The following is a 25,594-nucleotide window of genomic DNA, read 5'->3' as shown; positions in this document are numbered from 1 at the left end:
ATGTTACCATATACAATTTAGGAATCATATTGGTTGTACATATAGGAATGTTAATGTTACCATATACAATTTAGGAATCATATTGGTTGTACATATAGGAAAAGATTGACAGATTGGCTTACCATGTATTTGTTAATGTTACCATATACAATTTAGGAATCAGTTAGACTCCGTGTATAAGATATATATCTGTATATAGATGGATCCAGTGAAATATAAAAAAACTTATCAAAGTCCTCGGTTTCTGTGGAGTTTTTTCGAGTATTTTGACATGGTATCAGAGCAAGATTTCGACACCTTCTGAGTGGAGTTCGTGATCTACGAATCAAATGCTTGGCATCGAAAACAGTGTTGATCGGGTTCATCGCGACTTGGTTCTTGGCCTTTTCTGTTCTAATTTTCTGGTGGGCTATTTCCTTTGTCTCTCGGTTGCATCATGTCATCAGATAAGTTGGAATTGTTTCCTATTAGATTTACTGGCAAAAATAATTGTGCTTGGGAGTTTCAATTTAAATTATTTGTCAAAGGAAAGGAATTATGGGGTCATATTGATGGGAGTAATCCTGCACCTCGTGATGCCGAGGCTTTGTCTAAGTGGGAAATTAAGGATGCTCAGGTTATGACCTGGATCCTTAGCTTGGTTGAACCTCACCTTGTTCTCAATCTGAGGCCTTATAAAACTGTTGCTACTATGTGGAATTATCTCCACACGGTTTACAATCAAGACAACTCTGCTAGGCGTTTTCAATTGGAGTATGAGATGGCTAATTTCACACAAGGAAGTCTCTCAATTGAGGAATATTTTTCTGGTTTTCAAACTCTTTGGATTGATTATTCCAACATTGTTTATGTTAATGTTCCCATTGCAGCTCTCTCTGTTGTCCAAGCAGTGCATGCAACCAGCAAGCGAGATCAATTCTTGATGAAGCTACGACCCGACTTCGAAATTGCACGGTCTAATATGATGAATCGTCATCCCGTACCATCTCTAGATGCCTGCTTGAGTGAACTTCTACGTGAGGAGCAACATATCGTAACTCAAGCTACCATGGAACATCGAGCTAATGTTAGTGCACCTGTTTCTGTGGCTTATGCAGCATAGGGGCGGAATAAGGGTTGAGACATGCATGTTGTCCAGTGCTTTAGTTGTAAAGATTTTGATCACATTGCTCGGGATTGTCCCAAGAAGTTCTGTAACTACTGCAAGAAACGAGGTCATATCATCTCTGTTTGTCCCATTCGGCCTGAAAGAAAGCAAGGTACTGCTTATCATGCCTCCACCGGTGCCTCTAGTTCTATTGCATTGTCTGCTGCCTCGTCGATTGTTCCTATTCCTGCTCCTACAGTCTTAGCAAACCCAAACACACTCACTCCTGAAATGGTACAATAAATGATCATTTCTGTTTTTTATGTTTTTAGGCTCTCAGGTAATCATACGGTTTCTTCTAAGCCATGGTATTTTGACTCTAGAGCTTCTAACCATATGACAAATATTGTTCTTTCTCTTTCCAATGTCAGAAATTATGACAGAAATCTGAAAATTAACACTGCTGATGGCAGTTCTCTGCCTATCAGTGTTGTTGGTGATCTTTCCTCTTCCTTAACTGATGTTTTTGTGTCTCCTGACCTCTCCACAAATCTTATTTCTGTTGGTCAATTGATTGATAATAATTGTAATGTCAATTTCTCTCATTCTGGTTGTGTTGTACAGGATCAAGTGTCTGGGAAGATGATCGTGAAGGGACCTAAACTGGGACGACTCTTTCCTCTTCATGTTTCTCCTTCCACTATTATTCCTAGTTTTCTTTTACTTTCCTTTGCATGTAATGTTGTTGGTTCTGGACATAAGATGTGGCTTAGATGTCTTGGCCACCCAAACTCTGATGTACTTCGTACTTTGTTTAATTCTAGATTATTGGGAAATAAAGCATGTTCTTCTCTTGATCTTTCTGTCGATCGTACGTCATGCAAACTTGGCAAAAGTAAAGTTCTACCTTTTCCTCATTCCACATCTCGTGCCTCACAATGTTTTAATATTATACATAGTGATGTTTGGGGGATTGCACCTATTGTTTCTCATGCACATTACAAGTACTTTGTTACTTTCATTGATGACTTTAGTTGCTTTACTTGGATTTACTTCCTCCAAGCTAAGGCTGAAGTTTTTTCAGTCCTTAAGTGCTTTCTTGCACTTATTGAGACTCAATTATCTGCCAACATCAAGGTCTTGCGCTCCGATTCTAGCGGAGAATACATATCTAATGAGTTTCAAGACTTTCTTCAAAGCAAAGGGATCATCTCTTAGCGTTCTTGTCCTTCGACACCACAACAAAACGGTGTTACTGAGAGGAAAAATCGTCATCTTCTTGATGTGGTAAGAACTCTTTTACTTGACTCATCGTTTCCTCCTCGTTTTTGGTGTGAAGCACTTTCTACTGCAGTTCATTTGATCAATCGCTTACCCTCTCCTATGTTAAATCATGTTTCTCCTTTCTCTAAGTTGTTTGGTCATTCTCCTTTATATTATGATCTTCGTACATTTGGTTGTGTTTGTTTTGTGCATCTACCTACTCATGAACAACATAAACTTACTGCTCAATCTATTAAGTGTGCTTTTCTTGGTTATGCTATCCCTCACAAGGGTTCTGTTTGTTATGATCCCCATGCTCGTCGTATACAAGTTTCCCGGAATGTGATTTTCTTTGAAAATCAATATTTCTTTCCATCTCATGTTGAGCTGCCATCTACATCTGTATCTCTTCTGCCTAGTTTTTCTGAATCCCCAACAATTGTGGAAAGGTTCAAACTTGGTTTTTGTAACCAAATCAAGGTACTTCTTAATTTCTATTATTTATCAGAGGAGTAATACATATATATATATATACAATTGAGAGACCTGATTAGGAAGGTGTTATCCCTAAGGAAACAACCACATTATGGTATGTACAGATATGTACAGCTAACACTCCCCCTCAAGCTGGAGCATAGATGTTGATCATGCCCAGCTTGTTACAAAAGTACTCAACTCGAGTTCCATTTAAAGCTTTTGTAAAAATATCCCCAAGTTGCTCTCCAGTCTTCACATAGCCAGTAGAGATTAGATTTTCCTCAATCTTTTCACGAATGAAGTGACAATCAACTTCAATGTGTTTGGTTCTTTCATGATAGACTGGGTTCGCAGCAATATGAAGAGCGGCTTGATTGTCACACCAAAGCTTTGCTGGCATTGTGCACTTCAATCCCACTTCACATAAGAGTTGATGTATCCATATGATTTCACAAGTAGCCTGTGCCATGGCCCTATACTCAGATTCTGCACTCGAACGGGATACAACACTCTGCTTCTTACTTTTCCAAGCCACTAGATTCCCGCCGAAGAACACACAATAACCTGTAGTGGATCTTCTATCAAACTTAGAACCTGCCCAATCCGCATCAGAAAAACACTCAATACGAGTGTGTCCCTGACTACTATATAGTATGCCTAGACCAGGAGCCTTCTTTAGATAGCACAAAATCTGCTCTAAAGCCGCCCAATGCTTTATTGTAGGCGCAGATGTGAACTGACTAACAACACTTACTGCATATGCAATATCTGGTCGCGTCACGGTGAGATAATTTAGCTTCCCAACCACTCTCCGATACCTTTCAGGGTTGTAGAAGGGATCTCCATCATCTGGCATAAGTTGTACATTAGGCACCATCGGGTTAGTACATGGCTTTGCTTCTATCTTACCGGTCTCTTTAAGCAGATCAAGCACATACTTCCTCTGTGATAAGAACATCCCTTTCTTGCTCCTTGATACTTCTATTCCCAGGAAATACTTCAGTTCACCCAAGTCCTTTGTATGAAACTTGGAATGCATGAATGTCTTAAGATCAGAGATTCCTGCATGATCATTTCCTGTAATAACTATATCATCGACATAGACCACAAGAAGTATGATACCAGCAGCTGTTTTCTTGTAGAAAACGGAGTGATCTTTCTCACTCTTGTTCATGCCAAATGCTTGAATCTCCTTACTGAATTTTCCAAACCAAGCACGGGGACTCTGCTTCAATCCATAGAGAGCTTTTTTCAGACAACAAACCTTCCCATACTCCCCCTGAGCAACAAACCCAGGAGGTTGCTCCAGATAGACCTCTTCCTCTAGATCACCATGAAGAAAAGCATTCTTGATGTCTAACTGATGTATCATCCACTGTTGGGAAGCAGCAATAGAAATAAATAGTCGAACTGAATTGAGTTTGGCAACAGGAGAGAAAGTATCAGAATAGTCTACTCCATATGTCTGAGCATATCCTCTAGCTACAAGTCTGGCTTTCAGTCGTGCCACAGAGCCATCAGGATTAACTTTTACCGCAAAGACCCACTTACAGCCAACAACTTTCTTTCCTGGAGGCAAATCAACAAGCTTCCATGTATGATTATCCTCCAATGCACAGATTTCTTCAAGCATTGCATTCTTCCACCCAGGATGATTCAGGGCCTCTGTAACAGTTTTAGGGACTGAAATAGAATCTATAGAGGCTACAAGGACACTTGAGGAAGTTGACAGGTGATCATAAGACACAAAGTTAGCAATGGAATAGATAGATTTGCAGTGTCGCTTACCTTTTCGAAGGCTAATAGGAAGGTCGAGATCACTGGAAGGATCAGATGACGAAGGAGCTGGTGCAGGACATGTATCTGTTGTCACTGGGCGCCGAGAGTACACCTGGACAATGGGTGGTTTGTCTGGAGCAGGAGGAATAGTAACAACAGGACCCAAATGAGCAAGAGACGCATCAGAATCAACTACACTTGATTGTCCAGCAATTGGTCTTGAATGAACCACTTGATACACGAGCCATTCTTCATCCTCCTCACTTGCGGAACTTGTGGGTGAAGAGAAGAAGGATGTGTCTTCGGAAAACACAACATCCGTTGAAATTAGATACTTATTGAGATCAGGCGAGAAACATCTATAGCCCTTTTGCAGTCTGGAGTACCCCAAGAAAACACACCGTAACGCCTTAGGATCAAGTTTAGTAACAAAAGGCCTTGTATCTCTAACATAGCATGTACATCCAAAAATTCTTGGTTCAAGGGGAAAAGGTGATTTCTGTGGATGTATTACTTTGTACGGAATATCACCTTTAAGCACTACAGTGGGCATACGGTTGATCAGAAAGCAAGCTGTGGAAACGGCATCAGCCCAAAACTGTTTCGGAACCTTCATCTGGAACATGAGTGCACGAGCTGTCTCAAGTAAATGCCTGTTTTTTCTTTCAGCAACCCCATTTTGAGAAGGAGTATCAACACATGATGTTTGATGAAGAATCCCATGGTGACTCAGGTAATTCTGAAATGAGTTAGACACATATTCTTTTCCATTATCGCTTCTTAATATTTTCACAGACACATCATATTGGGTTTTAATCTCAGCAGAGAAAGCACAAAAATGGGAAAACACTTCTGAACGATTCTTCATAAAATAAATCCAAGTCATTCGAGAAAAATCATCCACAAAGGTAACAAAATATCGAAACCCAGTTTGAGAAGTAACAGGGCATGGACCCCAAACATCAGAATGTACTAACTCAAACAAAGACTCAGCCTGTTTATTAATCCTTGGGCCTAAAGAACTACGATGATGCTTCGCAAAATGACACGACTCACAATCTAATGAAGGTAAAGTATCAAACTGAGGACATAATTTCTTCAACACCGATAGAGAAGGATGTCCTAACCGACAATGAGCTTCAACAGGAGAGGCAGTACTAACACACGCAACTGGTCGAGGTACCCACTCGTCAAGAATATAGAGCCCATCAGATACATGTCCTTTACCAAATGTCCGGTTCGTCATAAGATCCTGAAACACACAATGATCAGGGAAAAATGAGACACTACAATTCAGATTTTTGGTAAGTTTACTGACAGAGATTAGGTTAAAGGCCAAATTTGGTAAGTTTAACACAGACGATAACGTAATAGAAGATGTTGGTTTCACAGTCCCAGACCCTTTAATCTCATAGGTAGAACCATCAGCAACAGTAACAGGGGGAGCAGAATGTGTTCGGAAGGTAGAGAAAGTTTTATGATTACCTGTCATATGATCTGTGGCACCTGAATCAATTATCCATTTGTTTGAGGAGGAGACAAGACATGTTTTACCTGACTCTGCCAGAGCACTAACAGGAGTAGATGCTTTCAGTGTGTCTTGATACTGTGAATATTTGGCAAACTCTTCTGCTGTCATAGTGATGATCTTGTCTGAGGAGTCTGAAAACGTAGCAGTATCAGATGTAGCAACATTGGCAGTTTGAATTCTCCGATTTCGATTTTGCAATTTCCTGCAGTTTCTCTTGGTATGGCCAGCCTCATGGCAGTAAAAACACACAATAGTACTTGGATCATTGCCACGATTTTCGAATGCCCTGTTTCCGCCCCTATTATTCACCCTTCTTGTATTTTCTGCATTTCCTCCTTTGGCAACAAGAACATTGGTGTGCTGAGAAGATGAGACATTCTCAGTTCGTAGAACTCTACTGAAAACTTCCTGAAGGGAACCAATGTCAGAACCAGAAAGAATCTGAGATTTGGCAGTCTCAAACTCAGATGGGAGACCGGATAAGAAGCTCATAACAGCCATCTGTTCCCGTTGAGCCTGTTGGACTCTAACATCCGGACTAAAAGGCATAAGTGCATTCAATTCCTCATATACCTTCTTGAAGTCCATAAAATATGCAGTGAGGGATTTAGCTCCCTTTTCAGGACAATGGAAGGCATTCCATACATCATACATCCGAGAGACATTTCCTTTTCCAGAATACAGAAAATCAAGATAATCCATTAGCTCCTTAACAAATTCGCAATGGCTCAGCAGACCAACAATATCACTATTAATAGAGTTTTTCATCTGCAGAAATAACCGTGCATCATCTTGCAACCAAAGTTTTCTAGTGATATCAGTAGGAGGTTCCTCAGTCAAGTGATCATCTTTAGCAACACTTCTCAGATAAATTTTGATAGTCTTGCTCCATTCAATATAATTAGACCCATTTAATTTGTGTTCAGTTATTTTTGACACAATGGGCACTATATCAGCAACAGAATGCTTATTCTCTTCCATGATAAAATTCAATCTCCAAAGTAATCAGCCCAGAAATTATAATTCACCACACAGCAAGAAGAAAGAGACAAGTACCTTTCTTACACAAAGGGGCAAAAGCGTCAAAGATTGCGTCAAAAGCAACTATAAAACCCCTTGACAAAATGGATTGCTGTCGTGGCTGCCAAGGTGGGCGGAAGGAGAATCACAACCGTCGGTTTCCGGCGACTGTGATGTACAGGGAACAGCCGGCCAGATTCGGAGCAAAGTGCGAATCTAGGGTTGCGGCGGAGCAGGAGGAACGCCGGTGATCAGCGTCGAAGAGAAAGCGTGAGAGGGTGTCGGGATCTGAGACCGGGGTTCGAATCCTGGAAGAAGAAATTAAGAGGGCAGTGAGGTTTGATTTTCGCTAAACTCGTGATGGCTGGGTCTCATCACCAACGTCTGATGTATCGGACGACAATACGCGTATCTGAGAAGAAGGCGTCTCAGGAAGGTGGATCGAGGGGCAGGGTGGATCGAGGGGCAAGGTTCCGGCGAAGGTGACAAATCTGACCAATCTCCGTCGACGCGTCCCAATGGCAGAATCTCAACACCATCCACAAATCTCTCTCTTTCTTTCTCGAGGATTGCAGCGGTGACTCGCGGTAACCAGAGAGATCGGGATCAGGAAAGGGTTCACTCACGGAACCCCAAGGTCAGAATCTCAAAGAACAAGAGCGGAGCGAGATCACCTTGGCCAGAGAACGGGATTGCGACACCCACGCAACTGATCCTTGGCCAACAGAAGCTGCTACGCTCCTCCACGCGCCGGCGCGTGAGTTGATGCGTCCTGCTTCTCACGCGTTCAGCTTCAGGTCGCCGGACTTCGGGTACCGGCCGATCTTGACACCTCCCAGACTTTGAGCCAATGGCTCTGATACCATGTAACCAAATCAAGGTACTTCTTAATTTCTATTATTTATCAGAGGAGTAATACATATATATATATATACAATTGAGAGACCTGATTAGGAAGGTGTTATCCCTAAGGAAACAACCACATTATGGTATGTACAGATATGTACAGCTAACAGTTTTGTGTATGAGAGACGTAGTCAACATGAGTCTGGTTCCACTTCCTCTGTGCCCCCTTTCGATCTTGACTAGGCACCTGATCCTGCTCCTGCTTCCACCACTCTTCGTTAGTCTACTCGTCTTTCTCGACCCCCTGATTGGTATGGATTCTTCTCTCCTGTCTCTCTTGTTGCTACTTTATCCACTATTTCTATTCCCTCTTGCTACAAACAGGCCATAGAACATAAGTGTTGGCAAAATGCAACGCAAACAGAACTTCAAGCACTTGAGGAGAATCATACTTGGGATATTGTTCCTTGTCCTCCTACAGTCAAACCTATTGGGAGTAAATGGGTTTTCTCTGTAAAACTTCGTTCTGATGGCTCTTTGGATTGGTACAAAGCTCGCCTCGTAGCTCTAGGTAACAAGTAGGAATATGGGGTTGATTATGAGGAGACATTTGCTCCTATTTCCAAAATGACCACGGTTCGAACCATCTTAGCTATTGCCGCTTCACAGTCATGGCAACTACATCAGATGGATGTAAAGAATGTTTTTCTTCATGGTGATCTCCAGGAAGAGATTTACATGAAGCTTCCCTCTGGTATAACTAATTCTTCTCCTCATGATGTCTGTAACCTAAAACGTTCTTTGTATGGGCTCAAGCAAGCGCCCCGAGCTTGGTTTGAGAAGTTTCGCAGTACAATTCTTTCCTTCAGTTTTACCCAAAGTCAGTATGATTCTTCCCTCTTCTTCCACACGTTTGTGTTAGGTATAGTCCTTCTCTTGGTTTATGTGGATGATATTATCATTACTGGCACTGACTGTGGTTTGATTACTAAGCTTCAGCGGATGTTACATACAACTTTCCATATGAAAGATCTTGGACAGCGCACATACTTCTTAGGATTGGAAGTTCATCATCGAGCTAGTGGTATTTTTGTGAACCAACATAAGTATATTCAAGATCTTATCACTTTTGCTGGTTTGGAGGACACTTCTTCTGTTGATACTCCTATGGAGGTAAATGTCAAATGCAGGAAGGATGAAGGGGACCTTCTGGATGATCCTACTCTCTATTGGCGCCTGGTTGGGAGTCTTATCTACTTGACCACTACTCGACCTGATATATCCTATGTTGTTCATTAGGTCAGTCAGTTTATGACTTCTCCTCAACATCTCCATCTTGCTGCAGTTTGATGCATCATCCGCTATCTTCAAGGTTCACCTACTCGTGGGTTATTCTTTCCTACCGGCTCCTCTCTTCAACTTGTTGCCTATAATGATGCTGATTGGGTTAGGTGTCCAAATACACGTCGATCTACTACGGGTTGGCGCATGTTTTTAGGTGATGCCTTAATTTCTTGGAGATGTAAGAAACAAGATCGTGTTTCTAAATCCTCTACTGAGGCCGAGTATCATGCCATGTCTACTGCTTGTTCTGAAATTGTATGGCTACGCGGTTTTCTTAAGGAGCTTAGGTTTCCTCAGACTACTTCTACACCTCTTCATGCTGATAACACTAGTGCTATTCAGATTGCCACCAATCCCGTTTTTCATGAACGTACCAAGCACATTGAGGTTGATTGTCATTCTATTCGAGACACCTTGGAAAGTCGGGTGATATCTCTTCTTCACATCTCTTCTGATCTCTAAGTGGCTGATATCTTCACCAAAGCTTTGACTCGACAACGGCATCAATTTCTTATTGGCAAATTGTTGCTGGTTGACTTACAAGCATCAATTTGAGGGGGGATGTTAATGTTACCATATACAATTTAGGAATCATATTGGCTGTACATATAGGAATGTTAATGTTACCATATACAATTTAGGAATCATATTGGTTGTACATATAGGAAAAGATTGACAGATTGGCTTACCATGTATTTGTTAATGTTACCATATACAATTTAGGAATCAGTTAGACTCCGTGTATAGAATATATATCTGTATATAGATGGATGCAGTGAAATATAAAAAAACTGATCAGAGTTCTCAGATTCTGTGGAGTTTTTTTTAGTATTTTGACATTGCAATGGTGAGAGCAATGGGGAAAAAGGATCTCTTTATCTTAAACCTTTGATTGCTTTAACCAATCCTTTGGTGCTTCCATTCACTAAGACCACAAAATTTGTCACAAACAAGCAACCCTTCATCCATGACACCCATCTTGCACTAAGCCTCTTTCTTCTTTAGTGCATGATCACAAAAACCCAAGTTCACATGATTAGAGACCTTTTCAAAATCAATCTTGAAGACTACCCCTTTCTCTCTTGAACATTTGTTCTCATCCACCATTTCATTGGACCTTAGAACTATGTCCAAAATCTGCCTCCCCTCAACAAAAGCTCCTTGGGAAATATGAATGGTTTCATGAAGGACTCCTCGGATACAACCTAAAAAGACTTAAGCTATGATCTTATACAAGATAGTGACTAGGTTGATAGTCTGAAATCTAAAATTTTGTTGATCTTACTCTTTTTTTATGCAAGTGCAATGAAGTATAAGCATCATTTTCTCTAATCTCTCGCTCCTTAATGTACTCTACACCCAAAATTCATATATTTCTTTCTTCTTTTTTTTTAATCAGAAAATAGAATGTATAAGAAATAGGTAAAGCAAATACATGAGAAGAATAAGGAATCTTCCCCATATTTACAAAAGCTAAACAGAAAAAAAAAATATATATATATATATATATATATATATATATATATATATATATTGACCTACTCCAGTATGTTAATAAGACCTATACATCTATATAGAACCATAAGTGAAAAATCAAAACAAAACCTCTCAATCGAATGAGGTCTTGAACATCTAAACTTCCATGAGGAATAAGAACATTTCAATTGGATAGGATCAAAACAAATCTCCTCTTCACAATATTCAAAACCTTGTGACCTTCACTAGTATTTCCCAATTTAAGACTGTCAAATATCTCCAGAGTTTAACCCATAATTTTCATTTAATCTTAAGAAACCCATGCACATAAATAGAAACACATGGGCATTAAAAAAAAAAAAGTGAGAGTAGAAAGAGATGGAACCATGAGACATGTTTTAAGAGAGTTGAAAAGGCTCTATCTCGTTGAAAGGTTATATACATCTACCCTTTCTCAATACTTTCCCTCTCTTCAAATGGCAAATATTTCTCTGAATATTAAGTGTGAATCAAACCCATATTTAAATTGAAATTGGGATACTAATGGAAGTTTGTCTCTTCTGAATTAGACAGATTCATATCTAAAAGAGGTTGAGAATAATTTCTTTCAAAATTGTCAATTTGTCCCTCTATTAAAGGTGCTCTAGAAATGTCTGCAATCCAGTAAATAGCTCCACAAATGAATAGATCGATCAAACTGAAAAATGGAAAGATTTGTACAACTCACAAAGACAGAGAAAGACAGAGTGGACAAAGAAAATAAATCATCAGAAAAGAATCACAACATAACCACCTAATTTATCTGACGGTTTCTGCATCTGTGACAAATATAAGAGCAGTGTCACCTGGTGTCAACCTTTTGATGTAAGACAACTAAGACTTGGAAACTCAATCAGTCTCCCATCCAATCATAATCATTCTTGCTACAAGCCCATGTTACAAATGCGTTCTATATTCCTTTCTCCCTCTCAAGGTAAAAACCATATGCCTACTCTAAAATCAATAATAACTTGATTTGGTGAACTCTAGAATTAAAAATATAAAATTTGTAAGCAGAGATTAATAATTAGAGGCAGAACACAACCACTAAGGGGATCATAGAGTTGAATGGCTACCACAAAATCAAAACCAAATGTAAAAAAAGAAAATAAAGGAAAAAAAGAACACACTAAACAAAAATTCAAAAAGAGATTCAATATAAAATATTCATGGATGGTGAATATAACAAAGATCCACATGAAAGCAAGAGAGAACAAAAACCTAGCAAGCAAAAGTACTTCAGCTTTAACAGCATGGAGGCGGGAATTAGCATAAGCAGCAGCTGATTTAAGCAGCTTCAGCTTCCAATGAAGAGTGTCTTTGGGTATGATGTCAGACAAGCCCTAAGAAAGGAAGAAAATTAAAACCCAGAAAATATCCAAACATCCTCATCCTCAGATAAATCAATTAACAACTTTATGAACAAGATAGGATTGTACCGCAATAGTGTTACACAAGAAATCAACCTAGCCTACATTAAACAATGCACCCACCTGTTCTATTTTCCTGCAAGGCTTTAACCTATTGCAATATCTGCAACCTGAAATTTTACCTTACCACAATGAAATGTTCAAAATAATTTAACCAAGGAAAAGTTGGAAGAGTTTTCCAGTTCAGTGTACAACTATCATCTAAACTAACTAAATGAACTACGCCCCATCGATAAACAATGAAAAACCAGTTGCCTTTCCTGTACTTTTTTTTTTCTTTTTCCCTTTTTTGTTCTTTGTTAACTTCAAGATCTATTTCAATCTATAACAAATTGAATGTTCCAGGGGAAAAGATTATATTGGAATGCTCCCTCCAACATCCTTCCAACAACTGATAGTAAAATGTATTTAACTCCATTCTGAACTGTTATTTGATCTTAAGTAAATTTCAAAAATAAATAGTACCAAAAGCAATTCTTACACCATAGAAAAAATTTGAAATCAAAAAGTTCAGAGAAAGCATAAGCAGTGGAGGACTTCTTACAGAAAGACATGGTAGCAAAGCAGTGAGGTTCCCAGATAATTGTTCAACTACAAATGGAGGAGGAAGTGTACTATCAATATTGACCATTGCCATCTTCATTGGATCTCCTGGTGTCAAGAAAGTAAGCAACCATAAGATGAGAGCAAATTGAAGCTAAAAACTGAATTGGATAATAAATGATAAAGTTTATAAACAAGCTATATAAAGAAAATATTTAGTAGCTTGTATCGACAAAATAAAAACAAATATATGAACCATAAGATTGATTCCATGAATAAGTATCTTGATGAAATGGAACAACTAGAAAATTTACATACAAGCCAATTCATGGGCCTATTTGCATCTGAGAACATAAAGAAAAGGAAATGCTTAGGATGCTAATTGTTGCTTGATGAAATGGAATGAAAAAGGGGGAAAAAAGTGAACCCTGAATTTAGCATATCAATCCCATAATCCAAGATCCAGTGCAGTATCAAGTTGCATGATGCATACACAGAACATCCAAAAGGCTATCAAATGCAAGAACTTCCCACTTCAGAGTTCTTCAGCGACTCATTGAAGAAACTTCAAAATAAATTCAAAACAAGACACAAGGATAACTCAATCAACATGATATTTCTGATACAATACAAGTTCAGGATGGGTTACAATAAAACTCCAAGAGGTGCAAATGAATGGAAGATCACTCAAAATCCCTAAGGAACGGTACTTCATGGTTCTTCAGCAAATCATTGGAGAAACTTCTAAATAAACTCAAAACAAAACATATTGATGACTCAACCAGCAAGATATTCCAAGATAATACAAGTTCAAAATAGGTTATAGTAAAACTCCCAGGAGGTGCACACAGAATATTTCAATGGAACATCGTTAAAAATCCCCAAGGAATGGTTATTGCAGCTATCACACACACACGGAGGATTTGTCATTGTTGATGTCAATATGGGAGATAATGATGCTGTTGGGAACAGAAATTAACCCTCATTGAGAGGAAAAAGGATGCAACATTAAAGCGGAACAAATTGTGGGTTATACATTTTTAGTTTCAAGATACTAAATACACAAGCTTTAAGTAAATGCCATTGAAGCAACTAGCAAAAGAAGATGCAAGCACAGGATCAAGAGCTCAAGAGAGTGATTTGATGGTATAAGGGGGGAGTGCAGAGATGGAATTAATGCTCCAGAGCTTGTATAGCATGCAGAATAATGCATACATGGCTTTAAAATCCATTTACTTGTGCATATCTCTACCAATAACTCAAATGTTTAGATTATCAATAAAAAGCTTGTTATTAATATCTCCATATCTTCTGAAACTCAATATTACTGTAGATATTTCCATTTATGCCTTTGAAAATATATCTAAGCCTGCAAATATATTTGTGTTTGCATGCATATCAATATGATTATATATGTATAGGAATTCCAACCAAACAAATGGTACATATAACTCAGAAATCATGATTGCCATATGACATGAAAAGTTGACAGAAAAGTTCTCAATTTTCATTTCTCAGTAGGTTTCAGTGAGAAGTCAGTGAGCCAATTGTAATTTCTAGCATTTGAGGTTTCTTTAGATCTTTTTAGGAAGAAATTATAAGTTTATCAAACAGACTTAACAAAATTCAAGCACCCAAAAGATTTCAATCCATGAATTTGGTGGACCTGCTGCAATCCACCAATCCACAGCATGAAAGTGGATTTACCACTTCATCCCATGGATAAGATTATCAAGGACCAAACAATAGTACAACTAGATTGACAAGACTTGTCCCTTGCTTGGCTCAACAGTGATTTCTAACACTACTGGTAAGTCCATATATTTATAAAAGTGGTTTAAAGTACTTCTGTTGGACAACCAGTCTTCCTAAGAAACACCCTCCCTCATGTACGGCCTCATACCTATGTAGAGAGACAAACTGACCTGTAGGCAAAGAAACAGCAAAAAGCCTTCTTTAGGCTTACACATGGACTCAATAAATTAGGGAAATATGGTGAGGTTCAAACTCACCACCTCCTGAGGCTCAGATACCATATTAGGCTACTAATTTTCCTAAACGTTTAAGCTGATAAGATTTAGGCTCATAATATATATCAGGCTTTTCAACAATGTCAATTTTTCATCAACAGTTCAGGTTGAATTTAAGATTGTAAATGAAACAAAATTCATCCAATGAATGACAAAGAAATATCATTCATTATCATGCTTTCTAGAAGGCAGCCAAAACTTAATACAATCAGGAATTCATGCTTAGAGAAGCAGCACAGAGCATCAAATAACATAATGTTTGTTTCATAAAAACAGTAATAGTTTTAAGAATGTCTATTTCATAATATTTCCATATAATTTTTCAAAAAAATAAAGAAACTCAACATAGAATTTGAAAGCACATACCCATAATAAAGCTGAGCAGATAAGGTACTGTGAAATGAAGTCCATCAGGCAAAGACTCCACTATAGGGAGCAAAGGTTGCAGCTGTGACCTCCCAAATGATGTTGCTAAAATGAACAACCAAAGACATCAGTTACTACCATGTATCAGTGAACAGAGTTGTTCAACCAGACGCATCTAAATAAAATATGATGATAAAATTAAACTGTAAATCTGGAAACTGACCTGGATTTACTAATATCACTACCAGGTCAATGGTAGGATTACGAGCAGCAACAGCAAGTGCCAGGCATCCTCCAAATGACTCTCCTAACAAATAAATGGGTTTATTTGGAGATGAAGCATGCTCAAGCCTCACAGTTTTTTCCACAAGTTTCACCAGACCTTCATACCAGAAAAAGAAGAAAACAAATTGGCATTAAGTTTTTTTTTTTATAATACAGAAACCCACTATTTCCACTTAGCAGGAACAAGGACTGTATATTAGGCATGCCCAGAATAAAACCTGGGACCTCCCATCCCTAAGCAGGAGTGCCTGCCAGTTGAGCTGCCCATAAGGGATTACCATCAAATTATATTGATAAAAACGATAAAATCTTATAAATAGAAAAACAAATTTGCAAAAGCATGACCATAGGGTGCATGCAAGTGTACATGCAGAAATGCACATTGCTTAGGCACCAAAGCACAAATCCTAAGCACTATAAATCCAGCAAAGGAAAGTTCCAAAAAATCTCTCAATAAATACTAATTCCAAAGATTTAAGATATAATACAATATAACGGTATCAATTTCAAAACTAAGGGAAATAATATATAAAAATATTATAATGAACTCCATAAATAAGTGAACTCTATAAATAATTCAAGAAAAATTCTCTGCTATATTTAGAAGCTTTTGCAGTTAGGACCTTCAAATGGCGTTCGATCATAAACAGGAATATGCATGCACCGAACTTCAAAAACCCTGAAATTGAACAATTCAAAATCAGAAATTTACTTAAAGTTAACCCAAATTTTACAGAACTAAAGCCTCAGAGGATTTTCCTGAACAGGACAAGTGCGATCCCTAGAGTGGATATGATTCATTATTTTGAATGGAACATATGGATTCAAAAAAAAAAAAAAAATCTTGGAAAACCGCACATACACATACTAAGCAAGAAAAGAAAGCAAAAGAAGACCATGAAAGCAATGCATTTGTACAACTATGATCTTGTCAATACAACTTCAATTCTCACATGGATAACAGTACCCATTGAGGAAAATAAGGAAAAACAAAAATAACCTTGTTAAAAAGCATAAATAAAATAAAGCTAGGCAGTCCAAAAAAATTAATTTAGAAATCTTTTCAAAAGAATCTTGCTTTTGCAACTAACAATAAACTACAAGAACATATACAAGTTCCAAGTATCAGAGTGTTTCCCAAGTGTAATGCAATTGTAATTTTTCTAGCTATTCTATCAATTTGATTTCAAAACTGCAGCATAGAAAACAAGCACACACAAGGCAGTTAGCAATGACTCTAAAGAAGTTGCTTTTTGCTCTATAAGAGGAACTATCTAATCTCAGAATGGTGCCATAAATGCGAAGAAATTGTTTATATGTTCCCCAATCTTTGCCATAAGTCTGATTAGCCTCTAATCGTTTCATGGGAAAATCTGTAGAAACATTCCTTCATGATTATGGCAAGGCAAAGGCAGAAAGTATTCTCAAGAGCTGAAATTTCAGATTGGCAGATATTTCCCAGGCTCCTCCTGAACAAATTGCAGCTATTGTGGTTATTTCATTTCATGGTTTTGGGGGAAAAAAAACTAGGGACAAGTGCTATAGTGGGGGGCTGTTGGAGGATATGGATTAAGAATAATGTTAGAATCTTTGAAGATAGGTGGAGGACCTTGGATGTCTTCTAGAATTCCATACACTACCTTACCTTCCTTTGGGAATATGCAGCTAGAGTTTTTGGGGTGTCCCCATCACCAGTGGGATTATGTTGAAAATGAGAGGAGCATGCAGGGATGTTGACAGATAGGATCTAGTTTTTAGGAAGAATTTAAATAAGTCAATATGTTTAGGTTGTTATTTCCATTTATCTAGATTAGGAGTTATCAGTTTGTTCTTTCTTTTTAAATTCAAATAAATCAGGTTATTTGATAGAAACTAAACTGCCGAGATATTAGGAGTAGGTTTTGGACTTGGTTGTAAACTCTTATTCAAACCTAAGTCTATTTAAATGTAATTTCTGTTTGATTTAATAAAAATTTTAATCTTCATACATGGTATCAGAGCTAGAACTCTGATAATTTCCATGGCAAAAACAGCCATGACAGGGTCCTTACGTGGAGACAATCCCAAATCAGAAATCTCCGACAAGACTCACGCTGATCAGCCAGTCACAGCGTTTCCCGGCGGCGACAACAGCTCACCCCAGATTACAGCTCACAAACGTAACGGAAAAAACTATCTTCAATGGTCTCAATCAATAAAAATTGTGATTTGCAGCAGAGGAAAATTCAAATACATCACCGGTGAAGCTAAAGCTCCGGCTCCAACTGCCCCTGCATACAAGAAATGGTTTGCAGAAAACTCCATTGTACACACATGGCTTATCAACTCCATGGAACCCATGATCAGCCGCTGATATCTCTTCCTTCCAACAGCTAAAGATGTATGGGATACTGCTAGAAGAACAAATTCCGATCTCAGCAATGCCTCACAAGTGTTCAAAATTCCTTCAAAACTGAAGGAGATGAAACAGGGTACCAAATTTGTTACTCAATACTTCACTGATCTACAGGACAGTTGGCAAGAACTGGATCTTTTCCTTGAAGAAGATTCAGTGTGTGCAACCTGTAATGTGAAGCAGAGACAGATTCTTGAAAAAGAACGTGTGTACGACTTTCTTGCTGGATTAAATCGAGGCCTGGATGAAGTCAGAGGACATATCTTGAGTCGTCTTCCATTCCCAACAACTGAAGAAGCATTTGCTGAAGTTCATAGAGAAGAAAAAAGCTGGAAAGTCATGCTGCCAGAGGAAGGATCTCCTAGTGCACCCACCAACAGAAAGCTCAGCTTTTGCAACTAGCAAGGAACAACAATGATTCTAGGACACCACGACGAGGAGAACAAATGTGGTGCGACCATTTTAACCGCCATGGACATACCAGTGACATATGTTGGAAAATTCATGGCAAACCTGCAAATTGGGTTCCCCAAAGACAAACTGAAGGACATGCATGTCAAACTCAATCAAACCAAGACAATGAAGCAACAACAGAAAATCAAGCCTCAATTATGTTTAGCAAGGAACAGATTAAGCAACTCTGTCGCCTTCTCGATCAGTCACCTGCCCCATCCTCATCAACTCCAAGCCTTGGATTATGTTCTGTAGCTCAATCTGGTAACTATCACTCAGCCTTAAAATCTACCATTCACTTTAAGGAACCTTGGATCATTGATTCTGGTGCCTCCAACCATATGGCAGGTGTCTCTAATTTTTTCCTCTCTTATACTCCATGTCCTAGTTCTACTAAAGTGAAAATTACAGATTGATCCTTGTCTTCTGTTGCAGGAATAGGTTCAGTAAAAGTATCTAAAGACCTAACTCTTAATTCAGTCCTTCATGTTCCCGCCTTAAAATGCAATCTGTTGTCAATAAGTAAACTCACTCATGATAATAATTGTGTTGCTAATTTTCATTCCTCTATGTGTCACTCTCAAGACCTATCATCAGGGAGGATGATTGGTAGTGCTAGAGTTCATGAGGGGCTTTACTTCCTTGAGGACACAGAGAATGAGAGGCGACAAGCCTTTGCGACTAGTATTTCGCCTATTTCTCTTTCTAGTGATAAGAAAATAATGTTGTGGCATCATAGACTCAGCCACCCTAATTTTTCATATTTGAAACATTTGTTACCATCATCCTTCAAGAAAAACTCTTGTTTCTTTCAATTGTGACATCGGCCAATTTGCAAAACACACTTAGGTACCATTTTCTCCTAAACCTTAATTCACAGCGACATATGGGGGTCATCTAAGGTTACCACAATGAATGGAAAAAGATGGTTTGTGACATTTATTGATGATCATACACGAATAACTTGGGTATATCTTCTTCGAGAAAAATCTGAAACCTACCAAGTATTCCAAAATTTCAACAGCATGATTCAAACTCGGTTTCAGGAAAAAAACCGTGTCTTAAGAACTGACAATGGGAGAGAATATTTTCAATCTATCTTGGGAGAATATTTGCTATAACAGGGAATTGTTCACCAAAGTTCTTGTGTTGATACACCGCAACAAAACGGAGTCTCAGAAAGAAAAAATAGGCATTTATTGGAAGTGGCCCGTGCTCTCATGTTTACAACAAACATTCCCAAATACCTATGGGGAAATGCCATTTGAATTGCTACGTTTCTCATAAATCGCCTACCTAATCGAACCTTAAACTTCAATTCCCAACTGTCCTTGCTTACCAAAACATATCCACACCTTCAAACCGTAAATAATCTTCCCCTCAAGACATTTAGATGCACCACCTTTGTTCATCTTCACTCCCAACACCGAACCAAATTTGACCCTCAAGCCATAAAAACCATCTTTCTTGGCTATTCTCCAACCTAAAAAGGGTACCGGTGCTACTGTCCCAAGACCAAAAAATGTTTATCTCCCGAGATGTCACATTCTTTGAAGAAGTGCCATACTATTCCCCCACTTCGCTTCAAGGGGAGAACCACAACCAAAAAGCTCATGTGTGGGATTGAGACACCATTGCCTTACCTATATCCGAGACTCCATCCATGTCTGCCACCTCATTACCCGAAACCACTACTGCTTCACCCATCACACCCGAATTCACCTCATTTGAGACTGAGATTGATGTTACTACACCCATCACACCCGAGCTCACCCCATCCAAAACTATACCACCATCCGAGAATATGCCACAGCAAACACAAGCAGTACCGCTCCTTGAAACAGGGGGAGATCTCAATATTCCTAATCAGCAAGAGCTCCGTGTTTATTCTCAGAAACAGAATTCTCAAGGAAACAAGCTGCTCATGAACTCTATGCACTGTCCAGAATCTGAACTTGTGATAGGAACTAATTCCTCATCTTCAGGTAATCCCGAAAACATTTTTGAAACACTAGATGTGCCAATTACCCATAGGAAAGGTGTTAGATCATGTACAAAACATCCTATTTCTAAATCTGTGTCATATGATAACTTGTCTCCATCATTTCATGCCTTTACCACAAATCTATCTAGTGTTAATACTCCCAGGTCAGTAAAAGAAGCCTTTGCTGTTCCTGAATGGAAAAATGCAGCCCTTGAAGAGATGCGAGCACTTAAGAAGAATGACACATGGAGTTTGGTGAAATTACCACAAGGCAAGAGTGTGATCAGATGTAAATGGATATTTACTGTCAAATTAAAACCAGATGGATTGATTGAAAGATACAAAGCACGGCTAGTTGCAAAAGGTTTCACACAAACTTATGGAGTAGATTACACTGAGACATTCGCTCCTGTGGCAAAGCTCAACACAATCCGAGTCCTATTATCCCTAGTAGTACATTTAGATCAGCCATTGTTTCAACTCTATGTGAAGAATGCTTTCTTAAATGGTGAATTGGAGGAAGAAGTATACATGAGTCTCCCACTCGGCTTTGAAGAAGATAAGAAAAACAAAATGGTGTGCAAGTTAAAGAAATCACCATATGGGCTAAAGCAGTCTCCGCGTGCATGGTTTGATAGATTTTTGAAGGTGATTAGGAGCCACGGATACTCACAAGGGCAAACTGATCACACGTTATTTGTTAAGCACTCATCAGATGGAAAAATCACAACCCTAATAGTATACATAGATGATATAATACTTACTAGAGGCAACTTCAAAGAAATGGAGGAAATTAAAAGATTGATGGCAATGGAGTTTGAGGTTAAAGATCTCGGAACTTTGAAATCTTTTTTGGGAATGGAAGTCGCAAGAAGTAAGAGGGGCATTTCTATATCACAAAGGAAGTACACGCTAGACTTGTTAGAAGAGACAGGTATGCTCGACTGCAAACCAATAAAGACTCCAATTGAACAAGAAGGCAAGGCAAAATTAATTGAAGGAGATATGGTTGATAAAGGAAGATATCAATGGCTTGTGGGAAAACTAATATGCCTTTCACACACAAAACCTGACATCACCTTTGCAGTAAGTGTAGTAAGCCAATACATGCATTCATCGTGCCAAGGACACTTTGATCTCGTTTATCAAATATTGAGGTATCTCAAGAAGACTCTGGGGAAAGGATTATTTTTTGGTAAAGAAGGAAACAAAAAAGTGGAAATTTTTACAGATGCAGATTGGGCAGGATCCATCAATGATAGGAAATCAACATCCAAGTATTGCACACGTCTTTGGGGGAATTTAGTGACTCAGCACAACAAAAAGAAGTCCGTAGTAGCAAGGAGTAGTACTGAAGCTGAATACAAAGCCATGACTTATGGTATTTGTGAAGCAATTTGGTTGAAACAATTGCTAGAAGAGTTGCGGATCAGTTTGTGAGTTCCCTATGCAGCTCTATTGCAACAACAATGCCACAATCAGCATAGCACACAACCCGGTTCATCATGATAGAACCAAACATGTGGAGGTGGATAGACACTTTATTACTGAAAAACTAGATAACAGAATAATCAGCATAGAGTACATTCCTACAGACCAAAAAGTTGCAGAGATGCCCACCAAAGGTCTCTCAGGACCAACATTTGAGTACTTAGTAGGCAAGCTTGGGCTCATTGACATCTATGGCCAAGCTTGAGGGGGAGTGTTGACAGATAAGATCTAGTTTTTAGGAAGAATTTAAATAAGTCAATATGTTTAGGTTGTTATTTCCATTTATCTAGAATAGGAGTTATTGTTTTTTATTTTTAAATTAAAATAAATCAGGTTAGTTGATAGAAACTAAACTGCCAAGATATTAAGAGTAGGTTTTGGACTTGGTTGTAAACTCTTATTCAAACCTAAGTCTATTTAAATGTAATTTCCATTTGATTTAATAAAATTTTAATTTTCACGTCTTCGTACAAAAGATTATAGAAACCATGCAGGAGTAGACATTAAATGAACATTGCCACCTTATTGGTGCCTTAAACTGAATTTTGACAATTGTCCGTTAGGTAACATAGGACAAATGAGAATCGGCAAAGTGATCAAGGATAATAGAGACAGAGGCTTGGAGAAAATATCAACTAGCTATGATTTGACCATTGAGGCAGAAATCATTGCTCTATTGAAACAGTTGATCAAGGTGGCCCCATTGGGTGGCAGTAATCTCTTACCAGAGGGGAACTCACAGATTGTTCTCTCACACGTTACTCAAATGGCCATACAAATTAGATTTTTGGACTTGTAAGATTATTGACCTGTTCCTTTGTTTGGATTCCTAGGCTGACAACCAGGTAGCACAAAGATTTGGCCTTTCTTCTCTTTTTACTTTTATGTTCCAGTCTGAAGGATGGCTCATGCTTCCTTTTAGTAAGGTCCCATCTCTAGTTCTATTAACATTATGTTTCTGCTGTCCTATAGAAAGAAAAAAGAAGGGAAAAGAAGGGAACAAAAACCTAAAAAGGAAGTGAAAAAAAACCCAAGAAGTCATTTTTTTAAGTAAAAAATTCCAATTATAGACAATCGGAAGCTAGAGGCATAAAGATAAATTTTTAGCTGGAAAATTACCTGACCGAGTAGATTCAAGAAAAAACTGGATTATCATCTCAGGACATAATAGACATATTTTCAGATCCACCATGTCAAGGGAAACTCTTGAATAGATTCATTTATCACTTTATCCAATACAACTACATATAGCTACAGATTAACAGATATTCATTTTACCTATAAAATAATATACATATAAAAACTTATTTGCCCATATGATAATGAAAGAATGAGAACACTATGACTTACTTGCCAAGAGCTTTATGGTGTAAAATGAGGCCCAATCCAACACCATCTATACCTACATACATTAAAAACAAAAATATATCAGCCCTAATTGTGATTCAAAACCCAGTAACTGGTGATTAAATCTATAAAATCATTACCAAAAAAAGAAAATCAACACAAACAAAAATTCCAAGTAAATTGGAAATGGAAAAGAAAAAAAAAAGTAAATAGTTTGAAACTAAAATTTGTCACCACATGACCAGAGAAACAGAAAACTCTATTCTGGTGACCATGATATAAATATTGACTAAGTTTTGTTGAAAGTATTCATTTTAAAGTGACCGAGAAACCATTAAACATGCATAACATCCATTTTTTCAATTTCAAATCTCAATTTTCTCGGTGAATAGACGGTTTTGAAAACAAAAGCACTTCTTTGAAACTAAGATAGATATTTAAAAATCTAAAGTCATCTACATGGGCCCCTAAAGTGTTGACAAGCCTAAAACTCTAACAAGAGTTGATCACCCCTGTCGATACCAGGCCTAAACAAAAGAATTGGGAATTTTTCAAAGACCCAGTAAAATATATAAGAAATTGAAGCCATCTACATGTGCCCCTTATTTATAGAGACTTGACTAACTTCAAAATCCACTTGAGAGTTTATAACAAGCCGGTTACTAGGAAAAGCCAAAAGAATTGGAGAACCTTTGAGAGGCTGAAATTTACACCATAACCAGAGCCATCTACATGTACCCAGTATTTCTAGAACAATCACAAACATGAAACCAACTTAAGAGTTTGTCCCCAGAGTTTGTTACCTGGCAAAAACAAAAGAACAGGGGAATCCTTCAAAGGCTGCCCACAGGCCACTGGGCAAAACCACCGGGGTGGCCCCCCATCTGGCCTAATCATCTCCTTGGATATCTCAAGGTAATCTTTTACAGTCTCAGTCCCATAACCATCATCCCACAACACTTCTAACTGTTCCTTGACATCATCTTTCACACTCTTCTTCTCCTCAACTTTAGACCCTAACCTCCTATTCTCACCATTGATCAAAGGCTCAATTTTGGACTTATCTCCAACAACAGAAGCTCCATTTACTAAAACTGAATCAGAAGACACCATGGACGAATCAGGGCCCGTTAAACACTGAATTTGTGCTCGATTCCTAGACTTACACTCTGACTTGAGCACAAAACTAGGCAGAGCCACCCGGAAACTTGAAACTGATGCCATGGCATGGAATATACGATACACCAATACACCCCCCTTCTTTCAAGAACTTTCAGGACAAGAGGAAAGGCTATATACAATGTGCTTAATATACAAAAAAGAACAAACCAAATGGGAACAAAACGGGAATTAGAGAGAAACCCAGAAGCAAAATGAAGTGTGGGGTTTCCACAACAAGTAAAAAAGGGAAAGAAATTATTGGGAAGCAGTAATTGGGAAGTGAAAAAATGGACGTTGAAATAAATAAATGAAAATAAAATTAATGGGTTTTTTTCTTTAAACCTTTAACCATGTGGGGTTGAACTATGTTGTCAGATAGCCATTCTGATAAGTTGGGTGTGTGCGGATGGAGAAAGAGAGAGAGAGAGAGAGAGAGAGAGAGAGAACTGTCACTGGGTCGGGCGGTTGTCCACATGCTGCTTGTTTGTCTGGTTGTTCTTGAGCCACCCAAGTCCCCTCTCAGCCTCAGTTTTCACACCGTAGAAGTGTCAGCCACCTTTTGGAGCTGCACGAGATTGGTGGCCCTGCAATGGATGTTTCCCTTTTTTATCTTCATTTGGCATTTTGTGGTTAATAAAACTATCGAAGTATTCAAAAATGCTCCTACCTTTGTTTTTTTCATCTTTGTTTTTTTTTCTTACTTTGGAAAATAAAACAGCCATTTTTAGGTTAATCAGGACTATTAACTTCTGCACAGCCGCCAGTGGTCCATGCTTACAACAATTAAAATGTGATTCATGCATCGAAGAAAAAATTAAGAGGTGGGGTGGAGTGATTTGAATCATGGAGATGAAGCTCCAGTTGGTCGCTCACCTTCACTTAAATAGACATGATGAGAATCAATGACATAAGTTTAGGTTTCATCCAGAGAGGAAACGATGGGTTACTCACAACATCATTACCCAATATTAGGGGCACGTCACTATCACCATCACCAACACATCCATTAGCCTTCAATCTACAAGGTTTTGGGTAATATAAACAATTGATTCAATTGGAAAGCTACCCTCTCATTACCTCTAAACCTACCAACAACAAATTTTGCCACTTGTCTACCCTAAGTTGCCATTTAATTTTTATTGCTTTCTACTTCTTTTTATTGTTGCATTTATTTACTTATTTTGGTAGTTGGTGTCATTAATCTAAACCCCATCTCATATCTTAATACCCTTATTCAGCTACTCTTT

At 38.3% G+C, this 25,594-nt stretch overlaps 1 protein-coding gene and 1 pseudogene across 4 annotated transcripts in view; one reads left to right on the top strand and one right to left on the bottom strand.

Moving 5' to 3' along the window:
- Positions 1 to 24,714, bottom strand: part of LOC117930974 (acyltransferase-like protein At1g54570, chloroplastic) — a 46,376-nt gene extending 21,662 nt beyond the window's left edge. The window contains exons 1-7 of one of the 4 annotated variants that reach the window (XR_004653957.1): positions 23,990 to 24,594; positions 23,190 to 23,241; positions 16,140 to 16,195; positions 15,455 to 15,613; positions 15,232 to 15,336; positions 12,837 to 12,943; positions 12,084 to 12,205 (exon numbers count right to left, since the gene is read on the bottom strand). Coding sequence is in view for 3 of the 4 variants with exons in the window: in XM_034851804.1 (XP_034707695.1) it covers positions 12,084 to 12,205; positions 12,837 to 12,943; positions 15,232 to 15,336; positions 15,455 to 15,613; positions 16,140 to 16,195; positions 23,190 to 23,241; positions 23,990 to 24,410 (1,022 nt within the window). In the remaining variant the exon portion in view is untranslated. Of the gene's footprint in view, positions 1 to 12,083; positions 12,206 to 12,836; positions 12,944 to 15,231; positions 15,337 to 15,454; positions 15,614 to 16,139; positions 16,196 to 23,189; positions 23,242 to 23,989; positions 24,596 to 24,689 lie in introns of those variants that run through there. The other 3 variants (XM_034851805.1, XM_034851804.1, XM_034851803.1) reach the window with 3 other exon arrangements.
- On the top strand, positions 7,488 to 7,574 carry LOC117931474 (annotated as a pseudogene).
- Positions 24,715 to 25,594: the final 880 nt, after the last annotated feature.

The sequence above is a fragment of the Vitis riparia genome, chromosome 14, assembly GCF_004353265.1.
Source record: "Vitis riparia cultivar Riparia Gloire de Montpellier isolate 1030 chromosome 14, EGFV_Vit.rip_1.0, whole genome shotgun sequence".
Lineage (NCBI taxonomy): Eukaryota > Viridiplantae > Streptophyta > Magnoliopsida > Vitales > Vitaceae > Vitis > Vitis riparia.
This window is presented reverse-complemented; position numbering and strand designations above follow the sequence as displayed.